Source organism: Coregonus lavaretus, assembly GCF_964263955.1.
Source record: "Coregonus lavaretus genome assembly, contig: HAP1_SCAFFOLD_2816, whole genome shotgun sequence".
Classification (NCBI taxonomy): domain Eukaryota; kingdom Metazoa; phylum Chordata; class Actinopteri; order Salmoniformes; family Salmonidae; genus Coregonus; species Coregonus lavaretus.
Window position 1 is genome coordinate 41,728 of NW_028159382.1, and position 19,932 is coordinate 61,659.

The 19,932-nt window shown below is 42.9% G+C and overlaps 2 protein-coding genes across 2 annotated transcripts; one reads left to right on the forward strand and one right to left on the reverse strand.

The window, feature by feature from the left end:
- Positions 1 to 509: 509 nt before the first annotated feature.
- Positions 510 to 4,588, reverse strand: LOC311122944 (RNA-binding protein 45-like). Its single transcript, XM_084197241.1, has 10 exons — positions 4,050 to 4,588; positions 2,840 to 2,962; positions 2,622 to 2,748; positions 2,407 to 2,526; positions 2,134 to 2,307; positions 1,912 to 2,041; positions 1,740 to 1,836; positions 1,483 to 1,646; positions 1,031 to 1,239; positions 510 to 767 (listed from the first exon to the last, which is right to left on the reverse strand). Exons 1-9 carry the CDS (start codon positions 4,317 to 4,319, stop codon positions 1,047 to 1,049), a joined length of 1,398 nt encoding a protein of 465 aa, XP_084053367.1. The 5' UTR covers positions 4,320 to 4,588; the 3' UTR covers positions 510 to 767; positions 1,031 to 1,046.
- Positions 4,589 to 14,542: 9,954 nt separating this feature from the next.
- On the forward strand, positions 14,543 to 19,151 carry LOC311122945 (cytochrome c). Its single transcript, XM_084197242.1, has 3 exons — positions 14,543 to 14,652; positions 17,999 to 18,172; positions 18,273 to 19,151. The coding sequence occupies exons 2-3, from the start codon at positions 18,004 to 18,006 to the stop codon at positions 18,416 to 18,418; spliced, it is 315 nt and encodes a 104-aa protein (XP_084053368.1). The 5' UTR covers positions 14,543 to 14,652; positions 17,999 to 18,003; the 3' UTR covers positions 18,419 to 19,151.
- Positions 19,152 to 19,932: the final 781 nt, after the last annotated feature.

A 19,932-nucleotide genomic window follows, 5' to 3' on the forward strand; every position in this document is an offset into this window, starting at 1 on the left:
CAATGCGGTCTATATTACAGTATGCGACGCTGTTCGACAGCATAGCACCGAGTATTTGCTAGTTGGCACCATGAGGCAAACATACGTAGTTATCAGTGTAGTAACTCAGGTGATTCATCATTGCTTTATATACATGACTCTGACATAGTATATACATACATAGCGTTCACACATCATCACTGGTCAAACTGAAAGCCTATGGATTTTATGTCTGAACCTTGCTTTCCTGGTCCTATTTTAGACCCCACCCAACCCTAGCTGGTCCTTAATGTATTCTTAGCATTTGCTCCAAACATAACCCTTGCCAAATGTCTACACCACCCCAAATGCCCTAAACTCAGTCTCTCCAGCAACATTCTGAAGTTGCTGTTCTGCTATGCCCTTCAGCCCACCGGAAATAACAAGTAGGCTGCATTAATTAAGAAAATACAAACTTGGACATTGAGGAAAAAAAACGACTGCAATATTTTGCATTCATTATAAACAAAAATAAATTCACACACATTGCATTGTTTTTTATTGTTTTTTATTGAGAACATATTAGGTCCAATGCTGATTCAAACTTTATTCCTTAACATCAAAATATCAATTTAATGAGAAAAGGAAACACCAAAAAAAGAACCACCACTGTCGTCACCTTCAGCGTTAGTACAACGAAACATCAAAGTAAGGTACAGAGATCACTGTCCGTAGTGTGGTCGTAATTTGGTCCTGTCATCGTTTATGTCGGTTCAGTCATGTTGGAGGTCATGTCACTTAGGTCATCTCTGTAGGAACAAAAACATCAGCACTATAAATATGCATTAAACTGTGTTGGTCTCTCCTAACGTGTTGCCCATAGTCAGGTTAAGAAGAAAAAAGAGAAAAAAAAGTTTATTGTTTAGTCCTGCTATGTACTTACCTTCTGTCTGGTGGCAACTCAACATACGTCTCTGGCAATTCAAGTAAGTACAACGAGAAAAAGCAGCTTGTGGACGCTCGCTGTCATCGATCGCTACAGAATTTACTCTTAACCCTTGGAGCCCCTTACCTTGTCCTGTGTCCCTCTAATAGGTGCGTTGACGTTTGTGAGACTCCTCTTTGGGCGGGTCAGCCCGCATCACCTTCATTTTAACGCCGTTCACCATTTGACCATGCAGTGTCGCCATGGCATCATCTGCACTCTTTCTCTCCGCGTACTTCATGTAGCCCACATTCCGTCCAGGCACAAGGAAAACCTCAACCAGAGAGCCAAAACGGCTATAGAAACAGAGATGGGGGGGGATAGCTGTGATTTACAGAAATGTTTACCTTTTTCCCAGTCATCATTATTTACACAAGATCGCAACTATCGATCCAGCCCAAAGTTCAAAAGCGAATCGGTAACACATTACAACACATGAAAACTTTAAAACAACTTAAAGTATTTTATAAGCTGTTGATTATCAGTAATACATGTTAATAAACAGTGTATTGATGAAAAGAATGGGAAGTATATCATACCAGAACACATCTTCAAGCACATCCATGGGCAGAGGCAAAGGTTTAAAGACCACAAATAGGCGTTCTTTCACCCGGCTGTCGGAGGGGGCCAACTTCTGGAGAGGTGGGAGGGCAACATCTGTCTGCACCCGGGGGCTCTGGGGAACAGCGGGTGGTGGATAGCCCTGACAAAGACATATCGTAACGTTTGTTAGAAGTTCAATCATCATTGAGTTGATCTTTAATCTTTGATTAGCTCTACCAAGTCAGTAACTTACAGCGCTCGTCTTCCTGAGTGGTGGTGCAGAAGGAGCATTGCATACGATAGACATCATCTGGGCTGCCACTAGCTGCATGGCCATCCTTCCCACGGGGCTGGACACACAACAAGAGGGTAAATAAGGACCTAACACCACGTGTAGTCTACCATGAAGCTACAAATCATCTTACCTTCTTCTGTCCTGCCCATCATCGACGTGAGTGACTACTAGCCGGTTCCCAGGTGGGTACTCAAAGCCATCCAGTTTGTTTTTAGCATAGACAGCTGATCCAAGGTTGTTGTAGCGAATCATAGCTTGTCCTGAAAGGGAAAAATATATATATACTAGCCACCAATTCCTACGCAATACGTCAGGTGCTGCATCCGAGGGAATAACTGTGTTTTGTGGCTACCTGTGCTGAAACCATATGAATCCTGCTGCATCTCGCAATAATCCATCCCTGGGATCAGGTCAAAGAGGCTATAGACTTGATCTTGTGTGACGCTCGCCCGGGATGACATCATTAGGCACCTGGTGATAATGTCTGTGCCCCGCATGTCTCCCCTGGTATGAAAACCGGAGTCCACTTCAACGGGAGGAAACAAGAATTTCTTAGCATTTGGGGGAAAACAATCATGGGTCTATAGAAATGGCAGGCCTAATCACACAAACGGCAGGTACATACCAAATGGATAGGAAGTCATTCCTGGGTCACCCTGGACATGCTCAGCTCTGGCAGGGCTAAAGTAGTCGTTGTCTGGGGCTGGCGTTTTGTTCCTCGGCTCTGCAAGAATGGCCCTATATGCTGTTGTAAACAAAATTACACAAACATGGATTACTTGATAGATTGATAGTTTGGGTGTTCACAGACATGTACATGAACAAAAAGAGACAACTTACTCTTCTCACAGTTCTCTATGGCGGTGGCTGCCTGTGAGGGTTTGTGATATCTTACATACCCCAGGCCCTTACTTTCTCCTGTAGTTTTATTCTTTACGATGATGCAATATTCAATGTCACCATATTCCTGCAAGAACAAATGAGTGGATAAGCATAGGCTATTCCAATACAGTTTTTATATCAGCCTAATGCAATACGATGGAGGGTGATGCAAGTACCTTGAATGTATCTTTCAAGTCATCCTCTGTAAAGGTTTTGGGAATCATCACAAATATTCTGGTGAGCTCCTCATCCTCCACATCTCGGTGGCTTCCGGAAGACCTCGCCTGGGCAATAAATACCTGGCAGAAGAGAAGAAAACTTAGCGCCATAAAAAAAGACTAGCAGGAGCAGCACTGGCTACAGGAGGGTAAGATGGCGGATGGCGATATGACGTGAGACAAAGGGCATGTAACCTTTTTTTTTTATGATACATTTTTGTCATTTTAGCAGACGCTCTTATCCAGAGCGACTTACAGTAGTGAGTGCATACATGTTCATACTTTTTCCCCCCGCAATGGTCCCCAATGGGGTTCAAACCCACAACCCTGGCGTTGCACAATGCGTTACGCGCATCGGGACGAGAGCTGTGTCCTGCTTTGATCTCCAGAGCAGAGCTCCGCTGAAATGAGTGATAACTGGGTGTCTGTCAGGCACGCCACCAGGTGGCGAGCGCAAGACTGAGGAGACCCAGACGGTCCTTCTGGTCGCAAATGGTATTTCAGCAACTTTGGGGAAAAAAATACTTTATATATCGGAGTTGTGCCTGTTGTCATAGAGATAGATATAGGACTCATCATGGCTATAACCCGTTTTAACATGGACATTGACAGCTTCCGCCATTTTAAAGTAGTCAACTGGGTGGGAATTCCTATGAGTTGGGAGCAATCCGCCAATGAAGAAGAAAATTGAGTACTTTAAAATAGAGATGGCCTCAATGGCGCTGCCCATGCTGTTACAGACGCTATAATGGCACAGATACAAAGAGGAGTCCTCCATCTCTATGACCTGTTCACACGCGTATCTGCCCTCATTGGCTAGAATGGTCCCACCTGATCTCGCCTCCTCCCCCCCCCCCCCCCCTGCGTTCTATTATAAAGGCATGCATTTTCATTGTTAGAGTGGTCAATCGACCATCTTGTCAATATAATAGACTATCTTTGTCTAGGGTTAGATGCTGGTTTAATTTCTTTCCCTCCGCCCATTTCCCTTTTTTAGTTTACGAAATGTGTAATGCACTTTCCGAACTTTGAAAGGCAGCAATACGTAGGCCTAACTCCTTCACCCAGCCGGATACTACAAAAGTCTGCCGGAAAACCACACGAAACAGCACTGGCTACAATAGCGTTAATGACATGAGCAGAGTCACTAAAGCCACAGAGTACATACCTTGATTGGTTTGGTTCCTTCGACCAAGCATTTTCCATGCATTTCTTCCATAGCCGTACATGCCTCGGACGATTTAGTAAATTTCACAAAGGACACTCCTTTTGACTCCTTAGTCTGCTTGTCTTTGACTACCCAAACATCCTGAATTTCTCCATAAAGAGAAAACTGCTCCCGGATCATGTCCTCGGTTATGGACTTACTTGTTACGAGAAACAAGCGACTATTTGGGGGATCATCGAGATCCGTCGACGGCCTAAATGCATCCTCCATTTTACCACCCTGCAAACTATCCTTGCTAAGCTAACGTTGGCTAACAAGACACACACTTGCAAAGCGGCGTCGACGACGATCCGTAAATATTTATCGATATTTACGGTTTCACTTGCTCTGTCTACCACCGTTTAAAAACAACAACAATTAATTGTATATTTTCTGTATCATATATTGTAGCTAGTGATGTTGCGTTTGATACTGGAGCTCCGAGGTATGCGTCAAAATCGCAGCGACGTACGGATGCCTGTATCACTATATCAGGAAGAAGCACGTAATCAATGACGTCTGACGCTTCCTTACGTCTCACAACCACCTGATTGGTTTGGTATATAGAGATAAATAGTAATGGCGTCTTTTTTGTAGGCACTAACTCCGCTATGGTTAGTTGGGACAAAGCCCCATGGAGAAAATTAACGCCTAAAATAAGGTATGTGGTGAACACAGACTTAGGAGATCTTGTACGTTCTGTTCTATGAGATAATATCCATCAGCTAACGTCAGTTTTTGTGAATGTTGAAGAATTTATGTTATTAAAAAAGCACATAAACCACAAAGGCCTCATAATTCATAAAGGTAATGTTAACTGACTGCTATTATCTCATAGAACAAAACGTAAGATCTCCTAAGCATGTGTTAACCTCGTTCTGTCTCCTAGAGATGAACGTACTTTGGTGCGAAAAGTGCAAATCAATCCCAGAACAACAGCAAAGGACCTTGTGAAGATGCTGGAGGAAACAGGTACAAAAGTATCTATATCCACAGTAAAACAATACCTATATCGACATAACCTGAAAGGAAGAAGCAACTGCTCCATAACTGCCATAGAAAAGTCTGACTACGGTTTTCATCTGCACATGGGGACAAAGATCGTACTTTTTGGAGAAATGTCCTCTGGTCTGATGAAACAAAAATAGAACTGTTTGGCCATAATGACCATCGTTATGTTTGGAGGAAAAAGTGGGAGCCTGCAAGCCGAAGAACACCATCCCAACCGTGAAGCACGGGGGTGGCAGCATCATGCTGTGGGGGTGCTTTGCTGCAGGAGGGACTGGTGCACTTCACAAAATAGATGGCATTATGTGGAAGGAAAATTATGTGGATATATTGAAGCAACATCTCAACACATCAGTCAGGAAGTTAAAGCTTGGTCGCAAATGGGTCTTCCAAATGGACAATGATCCCAAGCATACTTCCAAAGTTATGGCAAAATGGCTTAAGGACAACAAAGTCAAGGTATTGGAGTGGCCATCACAAAGCCCTGACCTCAATCCTATAGAAAATATATGAGCAGAACTGAAAAAGTGTGTGCGAGCAAGGAGGCCTGCAAACCTGACTCAGTTACACCAGCTCTGTCAGGAAGAATGGGCCAAAATTCACCCAACTTATTGTGGGAAGCTTGTGGAAGGCTACCCGAAACGTTTGACCCAAGTTAAACAATTTAAAGGCAATGCTACCAAATACTAATTGAGTGTATGTAACCTCCTGAGTGGCGCAGTGGTCTAAGGCACTGCATCGCAGTGCTAACTGTGCCACTAGAGATCCTGGTTCAAATCCAGGCTCTGTCGCAGCCGGCCGCGACCGGGAGACTCATGGGCGGCGCACAATTGGCCCAGCGTCGTCCAGGGTAGGGGAGGGAATGGCCGGCAGGGATGTAGCTCAGTTGATAGAGCATGGCGTTTGCAACGCCAGGGTTGTGGGTTCGATTCCCACGGGGGGCCAGAATAAAAAAAATAAAAATAATGTATTCACTAACTGTAAGTCGCTCTGGATAAGAGCGTCTGCTAAATGACGTAAATGTAAACTTCTGACCCACTGGGAATGTGATGAAATAAATAAAAGCTAAAATAAATCATTCTCTACTATTATTCTGACATTTCACATTCTTAAAATAAAGTGGTGATCCTAACTGACCTAAGACAGGGCATTTTTACTAGGATTAAATGTCAGGAATTGTGAAAAACTGAGTTTACATGTATTTGGCTAAGGTGTATGTAAACTTCCGACTTTAACTGTACCTTCAATACCTCGTACCTCTGCACATTGATCTGGTACTGGTACTTCCTGTATATAGCTCCACATTGATCTGGTACTCCCTGTATATAGCTCCATTCTTATGTATTTTATTGTATTCCTCGTGTTAGTTACTATTTTTTATTATTATTATCATCAACTCTGCATCTTTGGGAAAGGTTCGTAAGCAAGCATTTCACTGTAACGTCTACACCAGTTGTATTCGGCGCATGTGATAAATACAATTTTATTTGAGTTATAAACAATGAGCCATGACTAGAATACTGTACATCAGTGGAGGCTCCTCAGATGAGAAATGGGAGGACCATCCTCCTCAGTGAATTTCATTAAAAAAAAAAGAAAGTAAAACATAAAAAAGTTATCATTTTTAGATCAAACTAAACTAAATATATTCACGTCACCAAATAATTGATTAAAACACACTTTTTTTTGCAATGGTCTACAGTAGCCTCAACAGCACCCTCTAGGGTAGCACCATGGTGTAGCCGGAGGACAGCTAGCTTCCATCCTCCTCTGGGTACATTGACTTCCATACAAAACCTAGGAGGCTCATGGTTCTCACCCCCTTCCATAGACTTACACAGTAATTATGACAACTTCTGGAGGACGTCCTCCAACCTATCGGAGCTCTTGCAGCATGGCCACCCAATCAAAGGATCAGAGAATGAATCTAGTACGGAAAGCACAAGCTACAGCTAGCTAGAACTGCAGTGTATAAAATGTGGTGAGTAGTTGACTCAAAGAGAGAGAAAGACAATAGTTGAACAGTTTTGAACGAATGAATTTCTTCCAAAATGAAGGAGAAGCAAGAGAGAGATAGTAATTTCTTTTCAGTTTCACTAACTTAGCTAGCAAATGCAGCTAGCTAGTTTAGCCTACTCAAACACCCTGCTCAAATAGAGGGATGCTATGCTGGCCATGACTATCCAACACAACACTGGAACTCTTCCAAGTCAAGGTAAGCTTTTGGTTTTACTAATTTATTGCCACCGGGGCCCGCCGGTGTCAGTGCTAAACTGCTTACTGACTGTACACTGTAACGTTACTGCATGATTGTAGCGTATTTACTAACGCGTTAGTTCCATTAGCCAAGTTACTTTAGCTAATATGGTGACAACAATGTAGGCTGTGTGTAGCGGTTATGATATGGTTTGGCTTGGAATGTTTTTTTTCGCCTGGTCACATACAGCTGATGTGTTGTACCTTGAAGTCCACAAACGAAGGGAAAACGTGAAAGGAGGAGCGCGCATAGATGCGATAAGGAGTACAACGTGGCTGCTATGAAGGTGAACAGTGTTCACGCGTGATCAGGGGTGTATTCACTCCGCCGATTCTGTTGAAAAACATTTCTTAAACGGAAGCAACCAGAACGAAACGGGGATCAACATACCTGAATTTGTCCAATAGAAACTGTCGTTTGCAACTGTTGGACAAATGATTACACCCTAGATCAGCAAGATGCAGGCAAGAGTGTGCAAGGCGGTATTGAAAGTGTCACTGTCTGTCCATGTGTCACTGTCTGTCGCCTCAAAATTGTCTCTCGACCTGTGTGCACCTACGTTGTAAACTTTAATTCATAGGCTAGGTTGTAGCAACCTCATGATGGGTATAGGGAACATTAGAGAATAATGTAGTAGCCTAAACCTATAGATGTTACATTGAGCTGGGTGAATGGAATATGAATGACAGTCATCCAATATGGTGTAATAGAAATAAGGCCACACTCATTCAAAAATGTATTGTCCTCCCTCATCTTAAACGGCACCGACTGCCACTGCAGTATACACATATAAAGTGGGTATGCCAGTATGTAATCATTATTAAAGTGACCAGTGTTCGATGACTCTGTACTGTACATAGGGCAGCAGTGTCTAAGGTGCAGAGTAGTGGTGGTAGCCAGCTAATGACAGTGTCTGAGGTTCACGGCAGGCTACTGGGCGGAGGCCGGCTAGTGGTGACTGTTTAACAGTCTGATGGCCTGGAGATAGAAGCTGTTTATCAGTCTCTTTGCTCAACTTGGATACACCTGCACTGTCTCTGCCTTCTAGATGGTAGAGTGGTGAACAGGCTGTGGTTCGGGTGGCTGAGGTCCTTGATGATCTTCTTGGCCTTCCTGTGACACCGGGTTCTGTAGATGCCCTGGAGGGCAGGCACTGTGCCCCCGGTGATGCGTTGGGCTGACTGCACCACCCTCTGGAGAGCCCTGCGGTTGCGGTATCTCATGATAAGCTGTAGACCACACTATTTACCAAGAGAGTTTTCATCTATATTTTTCGTAGTACCACCACAAACCGATGCTGGCACTAAGACCGCACTCAATGATGCAGGGAAACTTAAATCCGTTTTACCTCATTTCTACCAGCATGTTAAATGTGCAACCACAGGAAAAAAAACTCTAGACCACCTTTACTCCAAACACAGAGATGCATACAAAGCTCTCCCTCACCCTCCATTTGGCAAATCCAACCATACCTCTATCCTCCTGATTCCTGCTTACAAGCGAAAACTAAAGCAGGAAGCACCAGTGACTCGTCAATAAAGAAGTGGTCAGATGACACAGATGCTAAGCTACAGGACTCTTTTGCTAGCACAGACTGGAATATGTTCCGGGATTCTTCCGATGGCATTGAGGAGTACACCACATCAGTCACTGGCTTCATCAATAAGTGCATAGATGACGTCGTCCCCACAGTGACTGTACGTACATACCCCAACCAGAAGCCATGGGTAGAGCTTCCGCTTTCAAGGAGCGGGACTCTAACCCGGACGCTTATAAGAAATCCCACTATGCTCTCCGACGAACCATCAAACAGGCAAAGCGTCAATACAGGACTAAGATTGAATCGTACTACACCGGCTCCGATGCTCGTCGGATGTGGCAGGGTTTGCAAACTATTACAGACTCTAAAAGGGAAGCACAGCCGCGAGCCGCCAAGTGACACGAGCCTACCAGATGAGCTAAATCACATCTATGCTCGCTTCGAGGCAAGCAACACTGAAGCATGAATGAGAGTATCAGCTGTTCCGGACATCTGTGTGATCACGCTCTCCGTAGCCGATGTGAGTAAGACCTTTAAACAGGTCAACATTCACAAGGCCGCAGGGCCAGACGGATTACCAGGACGTGTCCTCAGAGCATGCGCTGACCAACTGGAAAGTGTCTTCACTGACATTTTCAACCTCTCCCTGACTGAGTCTGCAATGCCAACATGTTTCAAGCAGACCACCATAGTCCCTGTGCCCAAGAACACTAAGGTAACCTACCTAAATGACTACCGACCCGTAGCACTCACGTCTGTAGCCATGAAGTGCTTTGAAAGGCTGGTCATGGCTCACATCAACACTATTATCCCAGAAACCCTAGACCCACTCCAGTTTGCATACCGCCCCAACAGATCCACAGATGATGCAATCTCTATTGCACTACACACTGCCCTTTCCCACCTGAACAAAAGGAACACCTACGTGAGAATGCTATTCATTGACTACAGCTCAGTGGTCAACACCATAGTGTCCTCAAAGCTCATCACTAAGCTAAGGACTCTGTGACTAAACACCTCCCTCTGCAACTGGATCCTGGACTTCCTGACGGGCCGCCCCCAGTTGGTAAGGGTAGGTAACAACACATCTGCCACGCTGATCCTCAACACGGGGGCCCCTCAGGGATGGGTGTTCAGTCCCCTCCTGTACTCCCTGTTCACCCATGACTGCATGGCCAGGCACGACTCCAACACCCTCATTAAGTTTGCCGATGTCACAACAGTGGTAGGCCTAATCACCGACAACGATGAGACAGCCTATAGGGAGGAGGTCAGAGACCTGGCCATGTGGTGCCAGGATAACAACCTCTCCCTCAACGTGATCAAGAAAAAGGAGATGATTGTGGACTACAGGAAAAAGAAGAGGACCGAGCACACCCCCATTCTCATTGTTGTGGAGCAGTTTGAGAGCTTCAAGTTTCTTGGTGTCCACATCACCAACAAACTATCATGGTCCAAACACACCAAGACAGTTGTGAAGAGGTCACAACAAAGCCTATTCCCCCTCAGGAGACTGAAAAGATTTGGCATGGGTCCTCAGATCCTCAAAAAGTTATACAGCTGCACCATTGAGAGCATCCTGACTGGTTGTATCACTGCCTGGTATGGCAACTGCTCGGCCTCCGACCGCAAGGCACTACAGAGGGTAGTGCGTACGGCCCAGTACATCACTGGGGCCAAGCTTCCTGCCATCCAGGACCTCTATACCAGGCGGTGTCAGAGGAAGGCCCTAAAAATGGTCAAAGACTCCAGCCACCCTAGTCATAGACTGTTGTCTCCGCTACGGCACGGCAAGCAGTACCGGAGCGCCAAGTCTAGGTCCAAAAGGCTTCTTAACAGCTTCTACCTCAAAGCCATAAGACTCCTGAACAGCTAATCAAATGGCTACCCGGACTATTTGCATTGTCACATTGATCACATTTCCAGCATGGCCGACAACCAGACCTCCCTTGCCCGCCACAGGAAGCAAAATGGTAATTAATTAATAAATAGGTGACCATTGCTTTTGCAGCACCTTAATTAATAAAAAGATTTTACATTTACACATTTAGCAGACGCTCTTATCCAGAGCGACTTACAGTTAGTGAGTGCATACATTTTTCATACTGGCCCCCCGTGGGAAACGAACCCACAACCCTGGCGTTGCAAGCGCCATGCTCTACCAACTGAGCTACAAGGGACCCAGATTTCAAACGTAAAACGTCAACTCTGAACACGCTCTGGAAACTTGTGGCCCGGCATGCTGCTGGCTCACCCGATTAGGGTAGGCCTTCATTGTAAATAAGAATTAGTTCTTAACAGACTTGCCTAGTTAAATGTTTAAAAAAGTAGACAACATTCACCACATCACTAGCCCGCGGACGCATTGCAGGTCAACACGGGTGCGTTCATTGCTAGGCTGCGGTTGCAGGTCGACACGGGTGCGTTCCAGGTGGACTTCATTGCTTCTTAATTTACGGGTGTATTACAACGTTTGGATAGTTAACGTAACAGATTAGCATAACTAGTTCCGATTATTTGGTGATTTATTGGCCCCTACTTTTATTTTGTACAAATCCCAAATCCCTATTGGGGGGCTTACCACCTCTGTTCCTGTAGAGTTTTCGCTCCAAACCCAGTAGTAACGAACGTGATTCAGCTTATCAACCAGTTAGTTAGGTGCGCTAGATAAGGGTATGAAGAAAAACCTACACTCCCATTCAAACCCAGAATCCTATACTGGATTTCTCAAGATTTCCAACACGATTTAACGAGACAAGATTTGGAAGGATGGCCACACGAGGCTAGTGTTGAACATATCAGCTAACCACATATTGGTGGTGTTCCTGCCTGATTACGTTGAAGACGTTGCATTGCATCAACCAATGGTTGTGCGCCACGTCATCGACTGTCGGGCATTACATTGCTATATCATATGATGTGGTTAGCTGATATGTTAAACACCTATCCAAGCTTTGTGAGATCTGGCAGCCGTCTGCAATGTAGTCAGGCAGGAATGCCACCCATGTGATATAGCGGTATAGCAATCTAACGCCCGACTGCTCAGTCGATGACGTGGCATGCAAATGACGTGCTATGCAACTATTGGTTGATGCTGCAATGGATTATCTGCAATTTGGTCAGAGCCTGGAACATGATCCTCAACTAGCTGAAACAGGTATGTTCGGGTTGGACTGAATACCCACAGGAGGGTAGATCTCCAGGAAGAGGGTTAGTTAGCTCTGTTGTAACCTAAGTACTAGGTCGTATTTATTGGTGAGGACCGTAGCAAAACTCCCTTTTGCAATGGAAAACTAGATCTTTGGTTTTGGTACTGTCCATTTGTAGCTTGTTTTTGGACACAGGTCCAGGAATGGCTAAAGGATTGCAATATTTACCTGGAGCTAACCATGCAGATATCATTACTGGGTGATCTGAAAAGTCATAGTAAATCGATCAATAATATAATAATACTTTTAGCAAAAATGTTTATTTTCAATTTACAATCTGTAGAAACAATGAGAATAGAAAGGTTCAGAACTTTTGTAAAACACCACAGTACAGTTGAAAAATATATGGCAAATAGAAATCCAATATGGATGGTTTTAAGAGATGGATGGGTGGTGTTGAATGGAGCTGAATGTTGGGACCAATAACAACTAATAACAACAAGATAACTAATGTAAATCATACTGTGTCCATAATAAGTATATAGGTTGTAGGTTGAGAGCTTTTGTGAAAGAGCACAGTTAGAAAGATATGGCATATAGAAGCAAACCAGATGGACATCATGAAAATGATCAGAGAGGTTGAGGGTAGAGGAAGTTCAGGAGTAAAAACAAACAAAATAGAATTATTGTAAAATTGACTGTGTCCATAAAATGTATATAGTATGTATAAGCTGGAAGTAGAGGCCTAAGCATTATTGTTCACTAGTTTACTCCAATTAGGGAAGGGGTGGTGGGGTTGGAAAGTAATAAAGGGAAATATATTTTTTTAAAGGATATGTAAATGTATGTGTATATATGTATGTATGTATGTATGTATGTATGTATGTATGTATGTATTTTATTTATTTTATTTTATTTTTTTGCGAGAAAAAAAACATATGGGGGATTGGAAGGATGCAGACAATTACATTGATGGAAGTTACAATCTATCTGCAATATTAAAGCTGATCTACCCCCCTCCCCCCAAAGAAACTACAAAAAAACAAAGTACCCACTTTGGATATTGGTTCCTGGTTATATGAATTGTGTAAGCATTGACCAGAGAGAGTTTAAATCCATGCGAGAAAGTGTACTATTGCACACCTCGGGAATAACATTGATATTTAAGACAGACACGACACGCAGCCTAGCAACGAAAACAGGAAATGACACCCGGGAAATTTAAACCGAAAAGACTGCTACTGCAAAATGGAAAATCCTTTTAAATTGATTATATATTCAAATCGAATTGCACTCAAGACATGTTCTTCCCTACTATGGGTCATATTAGCGGGCTATCCCGGGGTAAAATCCATTACATTAGCTTTTTAAATCACAGTTTAAAAAATAATACGATTAAGTACCTTTGACGAAGGGAAAGGACGTCAGAAGATCTTCTTCTAGTTTTAGTTACAGCACAATAAAAATTGCCATTACCGCCACCAACGTATGCGGGGTGTAATAACAGCCGTGGTTGATGCTTTTTGCCTACTTGGAAATTACGATATGAAACGTTGATTTGATCCTTCTAAGCAACTAGTGGGTCAGGTGGCGCCCCACTGTCTGATTCATATCGCGTGATTTCTGATGATTGTTCTCGATTATATCGACTGATTGGTTCTGTATCGGGTGTACAGTGATGCAACAACCCTCTTGACAATGAAAGAGAGTGAAATTCCTTGAATGACAGAACAATCTTGAACATTCCAACTGTTGTCTAATCTTTCCAATGATGATTAGTGGTAAAAATGAATGTAGTCAAAGAGGAATACAGAAATATTTGTTGTGGTGTAGTGTGAATACAAAAAACAACGCCATTTCCACTGAAATGTTGTGTATGCTATTTCAATTTTTGTGGTAGGCCTACATCATGTACCTTTTACCCACATGTACATATTACCTCAACTAGCCGGTGCTCCCGCACATTGACTCTGCACCAGTACCCCCCTGTATATAGCCTCCCTACTGTTATTTTATTTTACTTCTGCTCTTTTTTTCTCAACACTTTTTTGTTGTTGTTGTTATGGGGCGGCAGGTAGCTTAGTGGTTAAGAGCGTTGTGCCAGTAACCGAAAGGTCGCTGGTTCTAATCCCCGAGCCGACAAGGTGAAAAATCTGTCGATGTGCCCTTGAGCAAGGCACTTAACCGTAATTACTCCTGTAAATCGCTCTGGATAAGAGCGTCTGCTAAATGACTTATTTATTTATTGTACTTTTTTTATTAAAAAATAAATGCATTGTTGGTTAATTATTTCATAGTAATGTCTACACCTGTGTATTCAGCGCATGTGGCAAATAAAATTTTATTTTATTTTTTCCCCTCAACTCCATCTAGGGCTTGAATGAAAAACAGTTGTGTTCGTCTTACTGATGATAGTGATGATAGTGAATGTGACTGGCCAGTCTGGATGACGTCAACATTTTGGAGGGAAGAAAAAGGAACTCGTCATGCGGTTTGATCCAGAGACTTGGCTACCGGCGAGGAGACAGCTGATCGGATTGGAACGAAATAAAAATATATTTAAAAAAAAGCAGATAAAAAAAAAAAAAGGAATATCGTTTCATTGAACAGGTAATATTGATTAAATACGTTTTACTAGTTGAACATGTAGTCAGTTTCTTTAAAAAAAAATTATCGAAAGGAAAGTGTGCCTGATTCTGTATCCGCCGTTAACGTGGTAACGTCTAAACCCCTGTAGCTCAGTTGGTAGAGCATGGCGCTTGCAACGCCAGGGTTGTGGGTTCGTTTCCCACGGGGGGCCAGTATGAAAAAAAAAAAAAGTATACACTCACTAAGTCGCTCTGGATAAGAGCGTCTGCTAAATGACTAAAATGTAACTGAAACAAGCAATGGCTGAGGAAATGGCATATCAGCAAACGGTTGTAGTATTTTTATTGAGTTTATAGCTAACGTTAACTAGACAGCTAAGTCAGCCGTTTTGTAACGTAGTACTAATGTTAGATCCTCTGGTCTTGCCTTTAACTTGCTAGTTAACCTTGGCCACCTCAACAACGCGCTAGTTAGTTAGCTAACCTTGGCCAGCTCAACAACGCGCTAGTTAGTTAGCTAACCTTGGCCAGCTCAACAACGAGAGAGCTAGCTAGCTAACCTTGGCCAGCTCAACAACGAGAGAGCTAGCTAGCTAACCTTGGCCAGCTCAACAGCGAGCTAGCTAGCTAACCTTGGCCAGCTTAACAACGAGAGAGTTAGCTAGCTAACCTTGGCCAGCTCAACAACGAGAGAGCTAGCTAACCTTGGCCAGCTTAACAACGAGAGAGCTAGCTAGCTAACCTTGGCCAGCTCAACAACGAGAGAGCTAGCTAGCTAACCTTGGCCAGCTCAACAACGAGAGAGCTAGCTAGCTAACCTTGGCCAACTCAACAGCGAGCTAGCTAGCTAACCTTGGCTAGCTCAACAACGAGCGAGCTAGCTAGCTAAACTTGGCCAGTTCGATAACAAGCTAGCAAACATTGCCCGTCCTTTGTCCACCTCAACAAGCTAAAGTTGATTAACTAAGAACAGTTTATCAACAAAACTGTCATTCAAATAGCTAGCTAGTAATGCAGCCTAATTTCCCGTTTGACGGCTATACTACTTAGCTTACGTGGCTACACCCAAAAGCCGGTACGTTGTCATTCTACTAACGTCACTCCAAGCTAGCAGCACTGCAGTGGTTACGTAACACTCCTCGTGTCGGGATCAATGAACATTCCACAGGGCAAATTATGGAAGTCCAGTCAGCATATTGAACAAGTTGAACACCCCTAACTAACAAGTTATCATCTCTTGTTGGGGATTGTCAGCAACGTTTCATGGGAAATGATGTAACACCAAGGTTATTGAAGGTGGCCACGAGTAAACCATCTGCCTTTCTTCCATTGATTTATTTCCGCTACATACTGTACTCATGTAGCTTGCTACTAATTACTACTGTGCAGAGATGCTGGCACGAATACGATTTCTTCTAAAATAATTTGAAATGGAGAACTTGTTGTTCACACGTAATTTTGTTTCACTTCAAAGTAAAATGTTCTACACTAAATTGTTAAGAATTCAAGTATTAATTTGGTTGGAGGCAGATTCTCGTTTTACTGTGTAATGTATCTCACCTGTGGTAAGTTGCAGGTGGCTACATGGATAAAATCGCCATTCAACCAGTTTTGAGAAGAACAGAATATTTATCCTCCATTGCACTCTATTGCAAAGTACAAGGGTGGGTTTATTTTAGCGTAACTGTTACTGGCTACTAAATATTTATTTTCTATCTCCTTTCGATAATGTATTAAATCATGACATTACGATTTTTTGCTTTTCAATGGAAATTCCAAAGCCAACGATAGTGAACATTGAAAATATTCCTCTTCTCTGTCATCTCAGCATTGGGTAGACGTCAATAGGAAATTACTATGAAATAATACAAATATTTCAGGTGTGGTTACATTTATATTTGACTTTATTTTTCATTCCTTACATAAAAGTACAATTGGCAGCGAGAAGAGAAATCCCAGTGCGACATTTATTTTTTAGCCTATTCATTGGTGGAAATAGCAGTCGATGGAAATGTATTTGACTGGTCATGCTTCAGTCTATTGGTTAATTTGAATAATTTAGGGAAATTAAATTGGCGCGTGTATAGTATATTATGCATTTTATCACACGGGTACAGCATACAGCGCATGCTTCATCAGCTCGTCACATCACTTTGCAATGAGCTGTAGGGCTGGGTGGTATTCCGTATTTTATAATGAACCGGTATTGATGATATACAGCCTGACTATACCAGTGATGGTAGGCCTAAATCAGCATGTTTGTGCAACAGTATCTTCTAAATCAAAGAGGAGTACGCGAAGCATGAATGTTAGCTAACATGAAGTAGCTAAGATGACATTAAATGTAGCCAAAGATTATAGGGTCCCCTAGGAAACACTTAGGTTCCTACCCTCTCACAAAAACTCCTCTCTGGCATTTTCATTCGTTGTCATGTCAAACCACAATGTATTCAAAGTGCCCACTATTACCGGGGTATTTGGAAATAGCCATGGGATGGTTTTTCAGTACCATCAATACCATTTAATATTTGTAGCTACTTAAGTAAATACCTGCAGTCAACTTGTGCAATAGGTTAGGAGATAAAGCAGATCGCGTTCTTATTTTACACTATGAAGCTTGCCGTAGTTCCCTAGAAGAGTTGAGCCAGTCACGTGTTTGTAAATGGCACAACGGGAGAAAGGGACCGCCTATCGTTGCATCCTCGATTTACATGTTATGTTTAATATGAATTACCGTAATCTCATTCTGAGCACCGTGGGTGGACGCCCTAATCGGGTTACGCACCCATGGGTCCGGTAAATTAAAATGCTGCCGGTTAAATGTCTAATGGAAACCCTGCTCTGTACTCCCCATACTGTTCTGTCTTTAGTCATCCTACTGTATTTAGCTAGGCCAGCTGGTGAGATGTCTGACAATTTATTCACTAGGTCTTCAAAAAAGAGGCATACTATCCCACTCTCTCCTTGTTGTGTACATTCTTCTCTCTCGTGCGGTCTGTGTGTATCTAACCTAATGTAGCAGGCGTAAAAGTGTATACATCTATGACTGAGCTGGGGAAAACGGGTGCAATGGATTATGGTCATTGTAGTTAATTACCATGTTTTTGTGCTGAGCTAGGTTGAATATTTGCTTAATGAAAACTACAACTCCTTTCAGCCCAGCGTTCCATATAGTTCTTGAGTTGATTTCTCTCTAGAGAAACGGCGCGTTGGGCTCAAAAAACGAAATGGTTAATTGAATAGTCGGTCAATTAATTGTTTAATAACCCCAGAAAAACCAAAATGTTGGTTAATTGCACTACTACTAATGGAGAGAGAATCTGCTTTTATAGGTACCATAGCTAACCTCTTTGAATTTTATCCAATAGGGAACATGGGTGACATTGACAAGGGAAAGAAGGCTTTTGTCCAGAAGTGTGCCCAGTGTCATACTGTTGAAAATGGAGGAAAGCACAAGGTCGGGCCAAACCTCTGGGGTCTGTTTGGACGCAAGACTGGACAGGCTGAAGGCTTTTCCTACACTGATGCCAACAAAGCCAAAGGTATGTGTGAGATTGTCACCATTCTACAGGAAATAAATAGACTGACAATGTGACACATTTTTTATTCTCATCCTAACTTGTCCCTTCACGTGATATTCAGGCATTGTCTGGGACACTGATACCCTCATGACGTACTTGGAGAACCCAAAGAAATACATTCCAGGAACAAAGATGATCTTCGCAGGCATCAAGAAGAAGGGCGAGCGTGCAGATCTCATAGCATATTTGAAGTCTGCAACTTCGTAGATTAACATCTACGTTTTGTTCAGTGTTTTTTTTTTTTTTTTTGTCTTCTAGAAATATCAACTGTTCAGAGGAAAAGGGGAAGCTTAGACTCTTATTCTTAGCATTTTAACAGTTATGTCTGATAATATAATATGCCATTTAGCAGATGCTTTTATCCAAAGCGACTTGCAGTCATGTGTGCATACATTTTTACGTATGGGTGGTCCCGGGGATCGAACCCACTACCCTGGCGTTAAAAGCGCCATGCTCTACCAATTGAGCTACAGAGGACCACATGTCTGATGTTGCGACTCTTTCATTAGTCTGCATGACATAACTGCTGGGACTCTGAATGGCGTTTGCATGATCAGTTGCCATATTTATCACAGCTGTGTCTTTTTGATCTGTTCCTCCATCTTGATGGCGTATATAATATCCCCTGGTTTAACAGGCGCTAATATACCTAGTAAATTATTGAACCATAGACTTAAGTACTCCAGGAATGTATTGAGTCAAAGCTGTGTGAAATATATGCAATGAAGCAAACAACGGTCTAAATTACACTAATTGTATGGTTACTGGTTTTAATACTTGCATGGCTAATGCAAACGTTAAATCAGATTTGGAATAGTCTAAATTTCAAAGGGTTACCTTGAAAGTAATCGCTACCCCAGACCCTGGGAATGTCTTCATGTTGCCAATACTTCATGATATGTAAGTTTGTTAATTTAATAAATGACATGCTAAACAAGTGTCCCAATTTTGTTTTTATGTGGTCAAGGATCAGGAAAGCAACACTGCCACTACCTCCCACTCCAACCAAGGTGCATGAATTGAGCAAAACCCTGATTAAGGGATTTAAGGCTTGTAACGTGTCTTGAGTTCAGGTACAAGTATTAGACAAATGTTTATATTATGATTAAAGGCAAGAGGCGGCAATATAAGGCTTGCCTGGTTACCCGAACGCCTTCCTCCGGCCAAACGCCACGCCTACGGACGTTAGACCGCGAACACATTCTAACCGTTCTGATTGGTCCCAGAATACGTGGGGTAAAGCGTCATTTTGAACGTTCGTCATTTGCTTTGATACTCTGATTGGTTAGAGATGATCCAGTTGCGGGTTCCTTGTGACGTCACCGCAAACGACTTCAACAATGGCAGACTGAAGTATGTAGCGAACACAGCAGCGGAAGAAGTTTGATTCGTCAGGCAAATATAAGGCCCCTGTAAGTGTTTGTTAGTTCATACATTAAAATGGCAGTGTTTCAGAAGGACACTTGAATGACCTTGTCTAACATTAGTATGTGAAAGAGTAGTGTAGTGTATTAAGATTATGACTTGGTTAATGTTTTCAAGTGGAACCTGAGGGGATGTTTATTTAGGGTGACGCCCCAGGGGAGACAGGGGATAGGACAGTAGAGGGAGCCATTTTGTAGTGACACCCCTGTTCGTTGGAGACAGGTGATTGGACAGCAGAGGGAGCCACCCATATTTTTGCATATCTTATAAATATAGGCTAGAGACAAAGGAGGTTA

Bases quoted from the DNA above. Each gene is read 5' to 3' on its own strand.
- LOC311122944 (XM_084197241.1), bottom strand. From the start codon at position 4,319: ATGGAGGATGCATTTAGGCCGTCGACGGATCTCGATGATCCCCCAAAT. The intron at 2,963-4,049 runs GTATGTACTCTG...CTCTTCTGCCAG, and splicing joins AAGGAACCAAACCAATCAAG to GTATTTATTGCCCAGGCGAG. The intron at 1,837-1,911 runs GTAAGATGATTT...TTGTGTGTCCAG, and splicing joins GATGGGCAGGACAGAAGAAG to CCCCGTGGGAAGGATGGCCA.
- LOC311122945 (XM_084197242.1), top strand. From the start codon at position 18,004: ATGGGTGACATTGACAAGGGAAAGAAGGCTTTTGTCCAGAAGTGTGCC. The intron at 18,173-18,272 runs GTATGTGTGAGA...CGTGATATTCAG, and splicing joins TGATGCCAACAAAGCCAAAG to GCATTGTCTGGGACACTGAT.